Source organism: Acinonyx jubatus, chromosome D3 (assembly GCF_027475565.1).
Source record: "Acinonyx jubatus isolate Ajub_Pintada_27869175 chromosome D3, VMU_Ajub_asm_v1.0, whole genome shotgun sequence".
In the NCBI taxonomy this organism is placed as follows: domain Eukaryota; kingdom Metazoa; phylum Chordata; class Mammalia; order Carnivora; family Felidae; genus Acinonyx; species Acinonyx jubatus.
The window spans coordinates 3,120,922-3,141,028 of NC_069392.1; the positions used below are offsets into that span (position 1 = coordinate 3,120,922).

At 55.0% G+C, this 20,107-nt stretch overlaps 1 protein-coding gene across 1 annotated transcript in view; it reads right to left on the reverse strand.

Moving 5' to 3' along the window:
- TMEM132C (transmembrane protein 132C) overlaps positions 1-20,107 on the reverse strand; it is a 308,999-nt gene that overhangs the window by 2,912 nt on the left and 285,980 nt on the right. Inside the window, exons 6-8 of the mRNA XM_027044313.2 lie at positions 6,705-6,910; positions 5,048-5,318; positions 3,866-4,057 (exon numbers count right to left, since the gene is read on the reverse strand). Of these exons, the coding sequence (XP_026900114.1) occupies positions 3,866-4,057; positions 5,048-5,318; positions 6,705-6,910 (669 nt within the window). The remainder of the gene's footprint in view (positions 1-3,865; positions 4,058-5,047; positions 5,319-6,704; positions 6,911-20,107) is intronic.

Below are 20,107 nucleotides of genomic sequence, written 5' to 3' on the forward strand. Positions count from 1 at the left end.
TCTTTTCCACCTGGGACTGGAACACCAGCTTCCCTTTGGAGAACCGAGTCCTCCCCACTCAGGGCGCGAGCACACGCGGGGCACGCGGGGCAGGGGCGGGATGGGGGTGGGGCTGGCCCCGCCCCCGCTAGGCATGTGACCCAGCTCTGGCCAATCGGAGCATCCCACCACCCCGTTCACAGGGATTGGCTCAGGAAGGGGCTCAGGATGGAAAGCAGCCAATAGGAGGGGATCCCTGGGCTTCGGCGGGAACCAGAGATGGGAAGCTTGCAGCCCCCGGGACTGCTGAGTTGGGGGGCAAGTCTGCGGCAATAGTGGCGGTCTTGTAGCCGCTTAGGGGGGCTCCGCTGGAACAGGAGGCCCACGCAGGGGGAAGAAGAGTTAAGAAATGGAGAGAGAGACTCTCTGAAGAGCGTGTTCCAACCACAAAGTAGACTGGCTGAGGATCAACCACTTAAAAGCCGGGTGGGAATATACAAAACAGCATGAAAATTCCCAGGCACCAGAAAGGAAGAGGGAACGCGTACCAGAGGGGTCCATACAGATAGCTGTTACCGAGGTGGGCTGGGTGTCAGAGCTGCTCAGAAGGCCTGCCAGCCAGAGGCAGGGATGCTCATGCCCACCTAGGGACTGTCCACTGGGGATGGGACCCCTTGCGTAAAAGCAGGGCTATCGAGACCGGGCGGGCGGCGATGAGAAAGTCCTACCCAACCGGGCCAGAAACAGCCACGATGCCTGCTTGTGCTCTGAGCACTGCCTGGAAAATGTGCCCCCTGGAAATCAAAAGCCCACCGCGTCCCCACACCTGGGTATGGGGTCTGAAGGTGCACGACCTATATGATGCCCGGCCGCCGACAGCAAGACGCACTTGGGGCTGGGCCCCTGCAAATGCAGGCCTGCAAGGATTTCCTGTTGGGAGCGAAGGGAAGAAGCCACAGCCTGAGGCGCTTCTGATTAAAAAAAAAAAAAAAAAAAAAAAAATTACAGTCCCGAGGAGGGAGGGCTCTACCGTAGAGGGAATCATAAAAAACGCAGGTCGATCAGCAGGGCAAGGGTTTTGGATAATAGAACAACCGAAATAAAGTAAACCAGCAGCAACGACAAAATGGCCCATGAAATAAAACGGTTCAAGGGACAAGGAACGCAGTAGACACCACGTTGAGAGGAAGGCTGAGGGGGAAAAAAAAAACAAAAACAAAAAACAGGGAGGCGTGGAGAGGACTTCGCGAAAGAATGCTCCAGCTGAAATTACCCAACGGCTAGTTTGCAAAGCAGATTAGACACGTATGGGGGAAGAGAGTCCGTGTCCAGGGCGTCAGAGCCAAGGAATTTACCCAAAACACAATCACAGGGATCAAAAGAGACGGAACACACCAAAAAAGGCAAGAGGAAGGAAAGGAAGGACAGTACGAGAGCCACCGACAGTTTTCGGTGAGACGTTCCAGACGGAACGAATGTGGAGAAGGCAGATGGGGACATCAGGATCCACGGAAGGAGTGGCTGGAATATTCTCTAGCATTCAGGACAGCTGGATCTAGCTCGGCCTGAAGACAAATCCCCAGGCACGAACTGATAAATACCGATGTCTGCTTGGAGCCAGCCTGGGTCTGGGCTCTGTCTCCACTAACTGGAAGCCCAGGCCGACACCCGCTGCTTGAGAGGAGTGCCCGAAATCTCAGGACGGCATGGCGCTCACTGGTGGCACCTGCCCACTCCCCCTCTCGGCATCTGCCCGCTCAGTGGTCAGTTCTGCCAGACTGTTTTGTCTGAGGGAGTTCTCCGGCCTCTGGAAGCCACGTGGCCATGTCTGTAGCCAGAAGTGCCAAGGAATTAACACCCCCCCAAAGCAGCCCTCAACAATGACTGACAGGAGATGTGACATACAGCCCAGCTCCCTGGCCCCTGGTCAACACTGGCTGGTGGTTTCCCCAGAAGACTCGGGCTCCAGTAGTCCACGGCGGAGGCCGCGGGTGGGGAGCACGTTCTGCTGTCTTCTAACCCTTGTAGCCCTTCCCGACTCCCGTATTGGGGCTCCCTCCACCACTCAAATTAAACACTTGATCGCGAATCCTCATGGCAGGCTCAGCTTCTGGGGGATCGAAACTAAGGCAGGCAATATGGCTCAGGAGTTTTGCTTCCCACCCTTGTCCCCTCTGTCCGCATCAATGGCAAGTCCCACAATCCGACAGACCCCCCTTCTAATTGGTAAATCGAATGCATTAAGGCCAGGGGATTTCCCATTTCACCCTTCTGTCCTGGCTTTCCTCCGAACAGATGAGGCACAGGCAAAGTATATACGATTGCCCTCGTATTGACGGGTGTAAAAATCTTTCCCACGTTGTATTTCAGGGCTGAAATATCAAGAACAAGGTGCCGGCCTTCCACGCGCCGAGGGCTGGCATAAACACATTGTTCACGCGGTCTGTGAGTTCATCTTGGTTGACTTTCCATCCTGAACTAATTTTTCTTCACACACTCTAGACGGGGAAAGAACTTCACCTAAAACCAGCCCCCTGAGTGGCAGACAGTCTGGATGAAGCCTTCAGAACCCCGCGGGCTTGCCGAAACCCATCTGAGTCGGTGCTGCTGTGTGATTGAGGGTTAAGTCAGGTGATTAGCTGGTCCCAGTGAGGTTGGACCCCAGGACGTGCCCAGGAGAGGCCAGTGCATTTCCCCAAAGATGAGAAATTCTGAATGACTTAAAACAACACAGGCCCAGGAATGATTTAAAGCTCCATCCTTTCCAGAGTCATGTCTGCAAATCAAATGAACTGCATCCATAAATCCCCCCGGAGTCCGTGCGGGGACCTCCAATTACCATCAGCCGATGAAGACAGATGGGACACACTGGATGGGGGTCGGGGCCCCTGCCCCCAAGCCAGGAAGGTTGCGAGGCCAATCATGCCCTAATTAATTACCCATTCTCAGCAAATAGCTCCACGTTCTCTGCCTTGTCTCCCCACTTTGCTCCGCTCCCCTCAATTTGCTCCTTAGAGAGTAGAGAACACCTCGCCCCCAGGAGAGAAGCCATCAATGGGGGCCTGACGTGGATGTGAACGTATTCCAGGACCCTCCTGCTGACACCCTGGGGCAAAGTCAGCTAGCAGCCTCACACTTTCTGGAATGACCCGCCCTGATCTTTGGAACCCGGGAACATAATGAGATGCCACTCCTGTGATGGTGCTGTGCTGTGTGGCGCAGCTGACCTTGAGATAGGGAGACCTGCCTGGATTATCTGGCTGAGCCCGGTGTAGACACATGAGCCTTTCAAAGCAGAGAGGTTTCTCTAGCAGGCAGCAGAGGGGAGGTTAGAGGTCTAAGGCATAAAAGGACTCCATGCATGTTGCTGGTTTTGAAGACAGTGGGGGTGTGGGAAGTGACAAGGAACACGGGTGGCCTTAGGGAGCTGAGAGGGGTCCCCGGGGAACAGCCACCAAAGACACAGACACCTGCCACAGAAGTGCAGAGAGAGGAACGAGCGTGGAGGCCGATTATTCCCCAGGACACGCCAAGAAGGGCCCCGCCGGCTCACTCTGCTGTCGGCCTGTGGTGCCCTGAGCCTGGAACCCAGCTGAGCCCGCCCCGGCCCCCGACGCACCGAGCTGAGCTAATAAGCGGGCCTTGTTGTACACCACCAAGTCTGTGGAACCAGACTTGTGCACTGGGCATCACCTGTCTGGTTCATCACAGAGCCCACGACCGGCATGACGTAGCCCTGTGGCTTCTCACAGCCTCCCCATCACTGCATTCTGGACTGTGGTTCAGAGACTCTGCTCCGTTCCTCCCTCCCCCCGCCCCTTTCGCGGAGTCAGGCACGGCAAGCGCCCTGCTCCTCTTGAACTCCGGCTTCTAGAACCATCCCTACCTGCTTGGGAGTCCGAAGCAGCTCCTGAGCTGTGGCCACAGCCGTGATGGCCTTGCTGTCCTCCGTGCTGGGGTGGAGGGTGACGGACAGCCCAGCCACCAGCTGGATGGCCAAGTCCGTCACTGACACTTTGTCATCTAACACGGTGACTGTTTTCTCTGCCAGGATGGAGTCTGACAGCGGGGACAATACCTGTGGGATGGACAGGACAGAAGATTCCCAGATGCTGGGAGCTTCCCCGGCAACACTTCCTTCTTGCCCCAGGCCTGGGTCCAGAGTACGGGGTGAAGGAGCCTCCCACCTTCTTCCCTAGAGATGCACCAGCCCACGCCAGGCCTTTGCAAGAATCAGATAAAGTCACCCTTCCCCACGACACTTTAGCTCTGTGGGGAGAGGACAACAAATGTTAAAATCCATTCTGTTTTTAAACGGAAAGGACCCCTCCCATTGAGATGAGGGACTCTTGTACCCTGCACAACTTGGTTAACTGTGCATGGCAATCAATCCCGCTGACGAGGCTCAGGAAGAGTCGCACACGAGTTGACTTTGTGCAACCTGAATCACGTTCTAAATGAACTATGGAAGTAACTGTGGGGGAACTGAATTATAGTCTCCTCTCCCCCCCCCCCCCCCAAGTACAGTCAGGAAGGTGGAAGTTGAAGGATTTGGGAAAAGGCCCACCACTCCCTGTCGTATGTGTTTCCTTGAACAAAAAGGGTAGTAGGACTTCGAAGAGAGGTTTGCTGGATGGATCCGTGGCAGAATGACTAAATGCTTTATGGGAAGGAGGGAGGCACCTTCCCCCGGCCACGAGCATGAGCAGCATGCAGGGGAAGGGAGGAGGCTTCTGAGAGGTGTAGGAGATGTCAGGTGTGGACAGCGGGATGAAGGGTTGGCAGACAGGGGCAGGACGGGGAGGGCTGGCAGGTGTTGGGAACGGAGCACACAGCAGTTGGGAGAGGGGACATGTGAGGTGCTAAGGGGCTGTGACCACCGCCTTCCCAGCTGTGCTCGTGAGGAGACTGGCCCCCTCCCCCGGGCTGGTCCTAGCTCAGCTTCTGGGGTCCCGGGGATGCCATCCTGGGGGCCAGGAATTGGGCACAATGACCCACCCTTCTTGGGAGCCTCCCCCAGAGCCCGGCACGGTGCTCAGGGCAGAAATGCCCAGCTCTGGCTTCCTACCTGGATGGTGGTCATCCCGACCTCCCGCCCGACCAGGACCCTGCTGTCCTGCAGTGTGGCCACGTGAGGTTCCTCCAGATTCATGAAGTCCGCGACCAGGTGGGTGATGTCCACCTGCCAGTCGGGGCCGAGCAGGTGGCTGGGCTGGCCCCATGGGCCGGTGCCCTCGGCCACGAACTGGGTGAGGACCCGCACCGTGGCATGCTGGTACTTCAGGGCACAGCCCCGGCCCCGCCGCTCGTCGTCTTCATCCTCGCTCTCCCGCGTGGGCCTTGGGGGAACGAGAAGCTCTCAGGTCCCAGGAATGGATTCAGACGCTCTGGAGGCACAGGCCAGACAGGCACGTGCCCGCCCCAGCCTCCATGGGACAACATCCCAGGCGGGGGCCTCAGGACCCCACGAGAGTGCTGTTTCCATCACAGGCAGCACAGAGGGTCGGACATCCCTCTCCTGAAGGCATTTATTGACAAACGGCTTACGGGCTAATATTTACGAAGTCTACGCTGTCCAGTAAATGAGTAACTGGTAGCTATGTGTGCCCACTTACCCTTCAATTTAAATGAATAATGAGATGAATCAAAAATGTAAATTTCTTAGGCACACTAGCTATATATACCAAGCGCTCCCTAACCACATGTGCTAGCGGCCGCCATACTGGATAGCATGGTTCTAGAACATTCCGCCACGGCAGCAGGTTCTATTGGGCAGAGCTGTATTACTCTCTTGAGATGTGACCTTCTAGGCTCCACACGTATGGACTCTTAATCTCATAACACGGGTGTTATTATTCTTATGTTCTGGGGAGGGAGGTTAGGGACCCTGCTCAAGCTCACAGAGCTAGAAAGTGGCAGCTAGGCTCAGGTCTGCCTTCCCCAGGGGCACGGGGCACGCTCATTCTCTAGGTCACTCATGACCACTAAACAGTCTGAAGGATTGCCCGGATTCACCACCGCCCTCTGCAGTTGGAGAAGATTCTTTCAAGTTCTCCCTGCAGAGAGGGATGTTGCCTCTTACGGGCCCAAGGGGCTCGTGCTGAGTGTACGTTCGCTCAAGCACTCATTGCCCCTTAACATGAGGACCAGGTGCCTGGAAGATTCTGGAAAACAGCCCTGAGCATTCAGGATGGGTGACCCCAGCTCCTACGTATGACAATCCAGAGTCACATAGAACAAAGAGCCTTTTTTTTTTTTAAAGAGCAAACAGTAACACCATAGTCCAATATACATGCAATGAAATGTTATGCAGTAATTCGATGCACACAGAGCTTATCAAGCTTATGGATATTCACAAAGCACAGAAAAAGGAGTCACTTTCGCTTAGAGAAAATAACCCCCAATTCAGATTCCCCAGGGTGCTGAGGGGCCAGAAAGATCTATCATTTTTGTCATTTCATTCTGGGGGAGCCTGTTTCAGGAGGGTCTGGGAGAGGTCCAAGTGTAGAGTGCACACGGCCTGGGGGTGATACAGATCCTGCCGCTTCCCAGCCTCCTTCCCGGCTGGTTATCCTGGGCCTCGGGTGGGCTGGAGAAAATGTAATCACAGCATTTTACCGGCGTCTACCACGTGCCGGGCCCTGTACTGGCTCCGTCGGTGGTGTGGTCAGTAAATAAAACCATTGTTATCACGCCTCCGGTTAATCTCTGCATCCTGGGCTCACCTCTTACTGGCCACAATGGGGACCCTCCAGCCTTTAATCTGGCTCAGCTCGGTGTCAGAGACCTCAATCTGCAGGGGCAGTCGGGGCACCCACACGGTGATGTGCAGGGGGGCACTCAGGTGCTGGTAGGTGAAGTTCACCACCGCGTCCACCTTGCCCTTTATCTCTTTGCCGTTGACAAAGACGTAATCACAGCCGTCAGATACCTGCGAAGACAGAAGGGGATGGAAAAGTCACCGGCCCTGGAGACCACTCTTCTTCCATGTGTCCTTTTTATTTTTTTTTTTTCACACAGCATACATGCTTAATTTAGGTTCCTCCCAATGCAGTGCCTGAGACAAGGATTCAGTGCACTCGGTTTACTTGGGAGATGGCCCCCAGTGGGGGCCAGCGAGCAGAGTGAGGGAGACAGAGAAAGATAAAGAGTCAATAGGAAGGCGCATTTTTACTTTTTTTTTTTTTTTTTTTGCCGTGGATCAGTTTCTCTGGAACCTCACGTAAGCCTACAAAATTGCCCACCTGAAGGATAAGAGGCAGGAACGTTATCTCCCAGCTCCTCTCTCTCACTGCCCGTGTGTTAACTGCCCTGCACGTCCAGGCTGAGACACAGGTGCATGGCGTCTGAGAAGGCCCCGGGATAGAAAACAGTAGGAGCTCGAGGTGGAAGGTGGTACCACCCCCACGTGAGCTGGAACCTGCACAGATCCGCAGTTGAGACCGAACTCTGAGTGGGGCCCAGAGGTGATGTCTGCTCATAAAATGAGCCATACCCACATGTCACCCCAACCAGCCCCCCAGAGCTGCAGGGTTTGTACTGCCTTCCTCTCCAGCCTGACTCACTCCCCCCCCCCCATCACAGCCCCAACAGTCTCCGAGACCCCAGGGCCTTTGCATGCGGGGCTTCCTTGGCCCGCCCCTCCTTCCCTACTGGCCTGGCCAGGCACCTCCCCGACCCCCTGGGATGGTTTATGCATTTGTATTATAATTGCTTATCCTGTGAATGGCAGCATTGCCATTTCAAGGTATGTTCCCTCCCCATGTAGTCCTTCCCTTGCTTTTCCAGTTCCTACCACATCATTGCCTCAGGAGAGAGACAAGATAGAGCACAAAGCAAAATAAACACATAGAAAATAAAATAAAAGTCTGCAAGCATTAAGGCAGTGTGTTCCAAAGTCTAAACCCTTAGGGAGATGAATCTATATACAGCCCCATGGACGCTCGGGGGTGGGAGGCGGGGAAGAAACAGCAGGGAGATGCCGGTGGTGTTCCCTGGAAGTGGGCTGGAGAAGTGCCATGGACAGGGGAGGGACCGTATCCTAGGTAACTCTGACATTGGATGCCCCTAGGGACTGTAAGCAGGACATGTGAAGACTAGAAGCCCCCTCTCCCAAGACCTGGGCAATAACAGTCACATCTCCGGGAAATTAGTCTGGGACTATGTTCTGTAGCCTTAATGAATTGACAATTGAGAATAGAAATCAAGTTGGGTTTTTAAGAAATGACATGGCTGTCTTGCATATTCAAGTTTATAAGATATGATTTATACTGGCCCCACGTGTCCAGATCAACCACCAAACCGTGAGATACTTGAAGGAAAGAAGTACATCTTTTTTAAATCTTTGATGTCTTGGTTCTTCACACCAGATGCTCAAGAAGCAGGAACTTGGCAGAGTGGACACTGAAAGGACCAATGTATGTATGTGCATTTGGTTGGTGTATGAATGGATGGATGGGTGAGTGGATGGATAGGTGGGTGGATGAATGGATGGATGAATTATGGATGGATGGATGGATGGATGGATGGATAGGTGGGTGGATGAATGGATGGATGAATTATGAATGGATGGATGGATGGATAGGTGGGTGGATGAATGGATGTGTGTGTGTGTGTGTGTGTGTGTGTGTGTATACATATATTCAGGTGGATGGATAGATGGATGGGTTGATGGAAAGCTGGGTGGATGAATGAACTGAACCCTTTCTTCATGGGGATGCCTGCTTCAAGACAACCAAAGAAGGATCTTAGGGTGAGGGGAGATGTGGTCGGAGAATGAGATACAATGGAGCCAAAAGCAGTGGAAACACAAGAAGTTTACTTGAAAGCTTCCAGAAAGGTCTCAAGCAATGTTTCCTAACTTTTTTGGGGTCACTGACTCCTTTGAGAACACAAGTCAAGCTCACTCTTGCCATGGAAATGCATATACCTACAGTTTTGCATAACATTCCAGAGTTAATGAAGTCACACATGGACTCCTCACATAGCACTTAACATACTAAGCTGTAATTGCCAATTTGCTTATCTGTCTCCTGTCGGGACTGTGCACTCTAGAAAAAGCAGCGTCTCCTTCGGCCGGGGGGGGGGGGCGGGTCTGTGGACCCAGTTAAATCACATCGCTGCTGAGCAATGAACTTGCACAATCACCCCTCTTTCCCCAGCCTCTGGGAACTACGGATGGCTACCCTGGGCCCAATTTTCATCCCCAGCTCTCACTTCTGTTTGGAAGGGCAGCTGGTGAGGGCTGGGCTGGGAGAGTTTCCTCCATCTGCTGGGGACAGTGGCAGGAGCAGCTGGGAAGGAAACACACGGATGGGTCTTCTCACTCATGGTCAAGAGTGGTTTAAAAATGTTTACCTACTGATTAAGGGTGGAAACCAATTTCAGTTGCCGTCCCAGACTCGCCATTAGCATGTAAACACCGTCCTGGATCCGGGCAGCCATTAGCATAATAGCCAAGCAAGAGTTATATCAGTAATCACTTCTTTAATCAATGTTGTAATTTACAGACCATTGACTTTCCTCATTTATTACCTTCCCGAGCTCTGGTGGGAGGGAACGCGGCTGCTCCAGAATATATAAATAATTAAGAGGAACGCCAAGGGTATCGAGTCGCGGTGCATGATAGAGCCATTGTCACTGCTAATCCTGCAGGTGTCATAAATGTCTGGGGAAGTCTCGGGATGCATTCATCATCTCCTAAGTGGCTAGAAGTGAGAACCACAATATCGCAAAATGAGCCAGCTTAGCTGCCAAAAAAAAAAAAAAAAAAAAAAAAAAAGGAACCGAAAACCCAAAGGAATCTTTTCAGTCCCTTGGCTTCGTTTGACACTCTTTTTCATCTTTCATGGTGGATGGGCCTCCCGCTGAGAAAGCTGCCCGCTGGCCTCTGCTCCCTCTGACCTTTAAAGTATCCAGTTTGAACACATCATGGCCACTGAACCGGCCACTGATGTCTGCTCTTGGCACCCAGAGGGGCCAGCATGGGTCTGGTTGAGCAGCACATGGTCAGTTGGCATCTTCTGTTGTCATTTGGGCCTTGGCAACTTCCCGGTGACGCCACCTTTCCGTTGGGAGCCACTTGGGGACCACTTTCCACGGGGAGAGTAAAGCCATCTGCTGGTCACATTGGCGTCCAACGCGACTGTTGTCTGAGAAAGTAGCCAAGCAGGTTCTCAAACTTGAGCGTCAAGAGGATGGGTCAACACACAGACTGTTGGACCCACCCCCAGAGTCTCACATCTCGGTGGGGCCCCCACCTCTGCGTCTCTATCAAGGTCCTGGGTGATGCTGACGTTCCAAATCTGGGGACCACGCATGGAGACTCACTCCTTCAAAAGTGCGATTGGCCTTCTTCCGTTTCCACGGCATCTTCTATCTCCTGTCTTGGTCCATTCGGGCTGCGGTAAGGGAATACCATGGGCTGGGGGTCAAGAACAGACACAGCTTCTCACACTTCTGGAGCCTGGAAGCCCCAGAGGATGTGTCTGGTGAGAATCGGTCCTGTCTCATCGCCGTGTGCTCACGTGGCGGAAGGGGTGAGAGAGGGCTCCGGGGTCTCTCGTGTAAGGTCACGAATTCCATCCACGAGGGCTCCACTCTCATGACTCAGTCCCCTCCCTAAAGTCCCACGTTGTCATACCATCACATTGCAGGTTAGGGTCTCAACCTAGGAACTGGAGTGGGGGGACCCAGACATCCAGTCTAGAACACCTTCCTTTCATTACTGTAATAATGTAGTTAAACCACCTAGGTGCTAACGACTCCCAGCATCCTGCCTGAAGAACCCAATGGCTTATTCAACATCTCCATTTGGATCTCTAATTAGCATCTCAAACTTAATATGTTTAGAAATCAAACTCCTGGCATAGTGTTGTGGGTTTTTTTTTTTTTTTCCCGTTTAGGAGCCTGGGGGCTGGACACAGAAATTAAGCACAGATACAAAAAAATCAGATTTACATTCCCTATACGTGTAAGGGAGTACATTCCCTGAGTATACGTGTGTACTTTGCTGTGTTCACATAAAATACTGCACGGTCTTGTGCAGTAGCTATGCCTTGTTTTACATCTGCGACGTGCTTTCCTCACGTGGGTCCCTTCTGGAGCTACGGGCAGCAGTCGTGATCCCATTTTGTAGATGAGAAAGCGGGGGCTCGCCGAGGTTGTGGCTTGGCCGCGGTGGGGCGGTGGCGTGAAGGCTAGGGTCTGCGAGCACGGCGGCTGCAGGATTCGGCAGACGGCTTTGACTGTGTTGCCTTCGCGGGCGGCATCCCAAGATTGCGGCGTTGGAAGTCACCCTTCGTGCCCTGTGGGTCTTGGGTCATCTCCGTTCCTGCTGGCGGGTGGGCAGGGACAGGAAGGGGCTGAGAGGCCACCGGCCAGTGAGCCTGAGAGGGATCACGTCTACATACTCTTCACGAGCGGCCCAGCCCTTAGTCTCTTGGCCCGTCCCCAGTGAACCTGCCTGCATGGGCTGGATGGGTCCAAACCCGGGCAGGGAACGGATGCCACACGCAGCCCAGAGGACAGCATGACAAGGGGACTCCTTACAAAGGTGTAGACTGGACTCCAGGAGACCAGCAGGTGATGGTGCAACAGGTGAGATACAGGGATGGAGGGGGTTCAGGAGCACCCTCCAAAATCCGCGCCCACTCGGGACCTCAGAATGAACCTGGTTTGGAAATAGGGTCTCTGCAGATGTCATCTGAAATGAGGTCATTACCAGCTTGGGGCGTGGGCCATGGAGGACTGGAGTCTGCGGATGCAAGCACTCGGAGGTGATGTGGGGACACAGGGAGACACGGAGAGATGCGGCCACGAGCCGAGGAGCAGCTAGGACCACAGCCACCGGGAGCTGGGAGACCCGGACCCCCGGGCCCCTCAGAGGGAGCGGGGCCCTGCCCACACCCTGCTTTCAGCCTTCCGGCCTCCAGGACTGTGGGAGAACAGTATTGCTCTCGGCACCCCAGCCGTGGTCATTTGCCACGGCAGCCCCAGGACACTGGTGCATGTGGCCACCACCGGAAAGGCCAGGGGAGGAGCAGGAGTCAGAGCACAGCATGGGCACTGCCCCATCAGAGGCGCCTGCCTCCGGGAGCGGGGACCTTGGTGGACGAGGCAGCTGTGGTCAGCTTGTAAGCTTGCTGGAAGGGGCCCAGAGGGATGAGAGTACAGACCGCTCTCCCCGCTCCACCCCTGTCGGCTGGAGCCTCCCTCTGCCCCAGTGTGCGGGGAACCGGGGGCCTGGTACAGACCCCACAGAGGCTGGCCTCCCGGAGCAGGAGGAGAGGTTAGAGGGATCTGAAGAGACCAGCAGGCATTTCCAACACAGAGAGCTCTTCTCCACTTGGAAGTTACTGTCTTCATGTGGGGCTCACGCGTACAACTGAGTGTGAATCACAGAACCCTTTTAACTCTGGACAAATCCTTAGAGAGGTACAGGCCCTTCCCTGATGCACCCCTGCCATCCGTCCCACGCATTGTCCGTGCATCTTCGTTTGTTTCCTGCGCCCCGGCTGGCCCTTCCACACCCCATCAACCTAGTGGTTCTCAGTTAGGGGCCAGCGGGTCCCCCAGGGGACATCTGACGGTCCCTGGGGATCTTTCTGGTTGTCACAACCAGGGGAGGGCTTGTCCCAGCTGGAAGGTGTGCACTTGGCCTCTAATGGTTGAAGCCAGCGGTGCTGCTCGACATCCCGCACTGCACAGGATGGCCCCCAACAAAGGATCAGCAGACCCCAAGCGTCAGCAGCGCTGAGTGGAGAGGCACTGCCTTACTCAGACGCAAACTTCCCGGACGCACACACCCTGTTTCTCTGACATTTGTACTTCGGATTGCAACTCCCCCAAGCCCCTTCCTTGCTTTATTTTTCTCTTTTATCATTTATTGCCCTCCCTTACACCAGATGTTTTACCTATTTATTGTGGTTATTACTTGTCCTCTCTCCCTAGAACACAAACTCTAGGATGACAAAGCTTTCTGACTGTTTTGTTCAGGGTAGTATCCCTAGTGCCTAAAATAGTACCTGGTGCTCAGGTATGGGGCTCACCACACACTCCCTACCCCAGCGGCCACTCAGGGTTGCCAGCTCCCCCCACCCCTCCACTGCACACAGGCACACACACAGGTGCACACACACAGAGGTGCACACATAGGTGCACACACACACAGGCATACACGCAGGTGCACATACACATGCATGCACACATGCACAGGTGCACGCATGCACAGGAACACACATAGGTGCCACACAGATGCACACACACACAGGTGCACACACGCACAGGAACGCACACAGGTGCATGCACGCACAGGAACACACACAGGTACACGCACGTACAGGAACACACACAGGTGCATGCACAAGTGCACACACAGGTGCACACATACACAGGAACACACACAGGTACACGCATGTACAGGAACACACACAGGTACACGCACAGGTGCACACACACACAGGAACACACACAGGTGCACACACGCACAGGAACACACAGGTACATGCACAGGTGCACACACGCACAGGTGCACACATAGGTGCAGTCACACCCAGGAACACACCCAGGTGCACACATGCACAGGTGCACACACGCACAGGAACACACCCAGGTGCACACACGCACAGGCGCACACATGCACAGGTGCACACACACACACAGGAACACACAGGTGCACACACACACAGGAACACACAGGTGCACACACGTACAGCAACACACACAGGTACATGCACGTAAAGGAAAACACACAGGTGCATGCACAGGTGCACACATAGGTGCAGTCACACCCAGGTGCACACATGTGCAGGTGCACACACGCACAGGAACACACCCAGGTGCACACACACACAGGTGCACACATACACAGGAACACACACAGGTGCATGCACACACAGGAACACACACAGGTACATGCACAGGTGCACACACGCACAGGAACACACAGGTGCACACACAGGTGCACACATACACAGGAACACACACAGGTACACGCATGTACAGGAACACACACAGGTACACGCACAGGTGCACACACACACAGGAACACACACAGGTGCACACACGCACAGGTACATGCACAGGTGCACACACGCACAGGTGCACACATAGGTGCAGTCACACCCAGGAACACACCCAGGTGCACACATGCACAGGTGCACACACGCACAGGAACACACCCAGGTGCACACACGCACAGGTGCACACATGCACAGGTGCACACACACACAGGAACACACAGGTGCACACACACACAGGAACACACAGTTGCACACACGTACAGCAACACACACAGGTACATGCACGTAAAGGAAAACACACAGGTGCATGCACAGGTGCACACATAGGTGCAGTCACACCCAGGAACACACCCAGGTGCACAAATGCACAGGTGCACACACGCACAGGAACACACCCAGGTGCACACACACACAGGTGCACACATACACAGGAACACACACAGGTGCATGCACACACAGGAACACACACAGGTACATGCACAGGTGCACACATGCACAGGAACACACACAGGTGCACACACACAGGAACACACAGGTGCACACACGTACAGGAAAACACACAGGTGCATGCACAGGTGCACACACGCACAGGTGCACACATAGGTGCATGCACACCCAGGAACACACCCAGGTGCACACATGCACACGTGCCACATGCACAGGTGCACACACGCGCAGGTGCACACACACGTGCACACAAGGAGGTGGGCTTTCACTGGTAATTGCGTGCTCTGTCACAGCGTTTGCTCTGTGGCCAGCATTTGCTGAGTGCTTATGCTAAGCTCTTACGCTAAGCTCACTCAGTACAGGCTCACATGGATGATCTCACTGAAGCCTTGCTGTGAACACACGAGGGAGCTACTCTATCTTCTTAATCATAACCATACTGCAAGTGAGGAAAGGAAGGCACAGAGAGGTGATGCAACTCGCCCAACATCACACAGCAGGTAGTCCGGGAGCCAGGCAGACCCCGGAGCTCTGCTCTCAATCCCGATGCCCACCGGCTCGGTGGTGATGAGGCTGTTCAGTCTCGATTCTTCCGTCTTTCCTACTGTGCGTGGATTCCCCTTCCCGCTGATGGTGGGCCCGGCCACGTGACTAGCTTTGGCCAGGAGCATGTGAGCAGAAGTGACAGTCGACCGGTCCCAGCCCAGGCCTTAGAGCTGCCGCGTGTTTCGGGTAGTCTTTGTGCACTTTGCCACGAGGCGCTTCCCCAGACGTAGCTGCTACCTCAGATGTGCACCTCATCTGGAACGAGCCCCATGGGGCCCATGCTAGCCCCCCCCCCCCGCCGCCGCAGGGAGGGGCCGCCCAGCTGAGCCCGCAGACCACCAGATGACCTGTAAACGCGTGAGCGAGAATAGGGGTCACTCCTTTAACAGGTGAATGCTGGGGTCATCGGTTACACAGCACAGCGGCCTGAGTTATTCTGTGGAGAGCTCGGGTGCCGCTGCACCTGCCTGGAACTCTCGGGGACTTCCATGTTCCGTCCTGTCTTGTCCCCACTCCCGGCAGCCCGTCTTACCCTTTTGGGTCTCATCCCCAGGCAGCCGAGAGGCTGCTGAAGGGCTGTGAGGAGAAGACTGGGGGAGCCCTGCTTCCAGGTTTAGGAAGGGCGCAGTGGTTTCCAGAAGCCTCCATGGAGCGCCTCTCTTCCTGGAGTGGAGGTGCTGCCTGCACCCAGCCTTGGGGATTAGGGCCCCTCTGCTTTCCCCGTGTCCGCTTTCCCACACACCTTGCCGCCCATCTGGCATCGGGGCGCAGTCGCCCCTCCCCCCCGCCGCCCGGAAGACGAGGAGAGGGGACCGGCAGAGGCTGGCACTGGCCAGCATTGCTGAGGCGAGGCCTGCACACCTCCCTTCCTTCCCCTTCCTGCCCCTTGCTGTGGTTGCCAAACGGGATTCCCACGGCCGCAGAAATCCGTGCAGCGATAAACCGCACTTCACCCAGCCGACAGGGCGGAGAGCTGCCAAGACATGGAAACAGCACACGGTCTCGGCTCAGGAATCCTGTGTCCGTGCAGGTGGCTATGCTGGGCCAGGCCTGGCCGGGGTGGGGGAGGCCGGGCGGGGAGGCGGAGAAGGAGGCCAAGAGGGGAGGCTGGGAAGGGAAATTGGGAAGGGAGGTTGGGAGGGGAGGCCAGAAAAGGAAGCTGGGAAGGGAGACAGAGAGGGGAGGCTTGGAAAGGAGGCCAGAGGGGGAGGGTAGGAAGGGAAGCCAGGAGAAGGGGCTGGGAAGGGAGGCCGAGAAGGGAGGTTGGGGAAGGAGGCTAGGATGGGAGGCTGGGAAGGGAGGCCGGGAAGAGACACCGGGGGGCCAGGCCGTGACGCTGGCCAGGGCACTCGGGCTCAGGGAGCGAAGGGGACCCCGCACTCCTCCCGTGCCCCTGCTCTGCTCCAGGCACGTTCGCAGGTGCTGGACACGGGAAGAGGGAGGCAAGAGACCCCTCTCCGGAAGTTATATTTCGTGCACACGTTATGGCCACAGATGAGAACAAGCAAACAAAGAACTAACCGCAGGTGACACACACCGAGAGCATGATGACCTAAGGACCCGCTAAGGATGGAGAACACGCACAGGAAGACCTCTCGGGAGGTGACGTTCAGACAGAGTCCTGCCTGGCGGAAGGTGGAAGCCCTGGACACCTGGGGGAAGAAGGTCCCAGGAGGAGAGGGCCGATGAGAAGAGCTAGCACGTATTAAGTGCCTTCTGTATGCCAGATTCTGCTCCGAATCACATGTGCTTTTGTCCCCACACAAGCCACCTTACAGGTGAGAAGCCTGGGGCACAGAGAGGCTGAGCCGCTTGTCCAAGGTCACACAGCCGGTAGCACTCGGATTTGCATGTGAAAGCAGTTGTCTGGCTCCACAAAGGCTCCTCTTTTCTGTTTTTTGATGATCTTTGCCAATGTAATCGGTGAAAAGTTACCTTAACTCTTCCACTTTTGAATTAAAAAGAACAATGGCTATAAAGACACTTCCTGAGGTCTGAGATGACATGGTCCCCCCTCTGTGAGGTCTCCGTTCCTAGGCGCTCACAGGCAGGAGACTTAGTACACTCGATTCCTTTCCTTGTCTTTTGAGAAGTCGCTCTCACATACTCATGCACAATAACTCGTGTGATTTTAGATTTTTTTAATGTTTATTTGAGAGAGAGAGAGAGAGAGAGAGAACATTGGGGAGGGGCAGAGAGAGAGGCAGACACAGAATCCGAAGCAGGATCCAGGTTCTGAGCTGTAAGCACAGAGCCCGACTCGGGGCTCGAACCCACGGACTGTGAGATCATGACCTGAGCTGAAATCAAGAGTCGGCGGCTTAACCAACTGAGCCCCCAGGCGCCCCTAACTCGTGTGATTTTAAGAGCAGAGCTGAATGTTTGTCACCTTGGCACATTAGGACTAACATAGTGTTTCCTGAAGGAAGAAGCCTTCTTTGATTTTCTTTGAGACACTACTGAGGTATTTTGGCCGCATCAAAGTCCTAGGTATTTGAGACGGACGCCTTGACGTTCTGATATTTGTACGCACCGTGAAGAGATCGCCGTGGTCCAGCTAAACACTGCACCTGCCTCGGACACAGTTCCCATCACACGTGTGGACCCGTGTGTGCCGAGAAGGTTTAATTTAGTCTCTATCCTCTTAGCAAACGGGGAATCTGTGGAGGGTTGGGCAGATGGTGATGTCACCTGGGACCCGAAAATCCTGGGATGCGGGACCCGAGGCACAGAGAAGTCCTGTGATGACAGGAGGGCCACATGGCTTCTCTTCGAGCCCCCAGGCCTGGAGGAGCTGCCCGGGGACGGAAGCAGCAGCCGTCGCCTGAACTCCATGCTGTCACCTCTGTCACTGGGAGGGAGGAGCAGAGGGTTTAATCACGGGGGGATCCAGGCAGCCAGGATGGAAACAATCCAGCCACACGATGGATGGGGAATCCGGGGAGGGGTGGCCGTGACCACACCTGTGTCCCCTCTGGGAGCTCGGGGGCCAGATGAAGCTGGAAGGCCAGTGTGTCCGAGTTTCAAGCGAGTCTGCTGTATTCACCTGCCAGGTGTTTTCATCCGGTCCTCATTTCCTCTTCTGAGTTGGGATCAGCTCGTTTAAGCCTTCTGCACACCAAGTGTCCATTTCCTGGACGATTATCCAGGGGCTTTCACAGGCAAAGGCAGGGCCGTGTCCCCCTGGGAGAGCTCGGTGCACAGGTCTGCTGGAAGATTCCAGAGAATTCAGACTCCACTGCCCCCTCTTGTTCTCTGGCTCCGTCAGGGTAGGTCAGTGCTTTGGCTGATGTCACCAAGAAAAATTAAGGAGGCAAAACCACCCCTGGGCCGGGCTGGAAAGGCCCTTTTTTCTAACCCTGGCCAAATTAAGAAATGGAAGGACGGTCCCGGGGCATGGAAAGGTTGGATGGCGAGGAGTAAGGGGATGGGAGGGGAGGGAACCCTCTCTAGGCACCTGTCCTTGTCCTCAGCCCCTGTTTCATTAGGGGATGGTCCCCTCCTGCTGGTCCATCTGGAGGTTTGGATGAAGCTCCGCCTCCAGCCTCAAGAGGAGGGTCATGTGACCACGTCCTAATCCAAGCAGAGCCTTACATCCTTCTGGTCCCAGCTCCTGGCTGCAGGGTTGAGCACATGAGCTAAGCTGGTGCAGACAGAGGGGATCTCAGGAGCTTTTCAGGCTGGGCCAAAGGCATTTGCTCATTTCTGCTGAAATTCTACATGTGAAAACAGAGTTTTGTAGCCATTTGCAGCCATCCTGACCTAGAACAACTTGTCCAAGCATTCAGCCGGCACAAAGGATACCGAGCCAAGAGACAGAGACATAAAAATGCTGAGCCCCTGGATCCAGCCACTCCTGAAGCCAGGAATCTCTTCCTGTTCGGATAGAGGAGCCAACAATTTCCCTTTTCGGCTTAATTCAGTTTGGGTGATGTTGTCTGTGAACGAAAATCATGGTGTCGGATACGAGGGGCAGAGCCGTGCCGGGAATCACCCATGGGCACACACCGCATCTTTCCACCGCATCCCAGCAAGGAGGACACGATAAGGCACCACTAAAAAGGCACGACGGTCATGGGCTGACACTGCCCAACATTATTAATCCTCTAAGGGCAGCGCTTCATGGGAGGAAGAGGGAGCAAACAGGAGTAACCTAGGTTCCAGCTCACACACCGGGGACGTCCGTTATTTTTGCTGCCCCGACATCTACTCGTTTTATTTTCGGCAAGAGTTTCAAAAATATTCTCAGGGGAGCCTTCGCTGATCCACACGCTCGGTCCCTGTGCTTGGGTAGGTCTCGACCTCAGTGACAGGAAGTCACTGGATTTTTGACCGAGCCGAGGTAGCAGCTGATCTCCGCTGCACTTGAACCTGGGAGGCTGAGGACCTCCGGGCTCCGGGGCCCGCCATATGGGGGCTCAGAATGACACCTGCACAAGCCGAGACAGAGCTCAGAGATGCAGAGACCGGCATCTGCCCCCGAACCTCCGTGCACGAGACAGTTTCTCCCCTGACTTACGAAGCCAATTTGAGAGTCTGAGTCACTCAACAAGCACATCGCCCTTGATGACGTCATGATGGACCACTGGGCAGGCTTCAGTGCTGCCTGAGACCAAATCCCTGTTTTCAGACTGATTTCAGCAGAGAGGCCATAGAGGGAGAGGACGTTTCGTACCTGGCAGAGGAAGCCAGCACGGGAGAGCTGGTACCCAGACCCAACCGTCCCGAGGCAAGCCAGCCACGTGGCTCCGACCCGGACTTCTGTCCCCCACGCTTCACGGAGCTGGCCAGAAACGTCTCATCCATGCAAAGGCCACTCCCTCCCAGCTGCAGGATTCCTGGCGCTTTGAAACCCCTGTGGCTCGTTAGGCAAATGCGGACGGAGCCTCCCTGGACTCCACTAAAATCTAACTCGCAAATAAACGACCTTATCTTTTGCAAACGTCTTTTATTAGAACAGGCTCTTCTTTGCAGCGTCAGACGGAGGCTCGGAGCCACCTGACCTCCGCCGGCCAGTCCCGGGCACCTACTTCTGTCCATCACGCCCTCGTAGGAGTGAGCGCACGGCACGGCTCCTACCAGTCGAAGGCTCCGGGTCGGTGTGACGTTGGGAA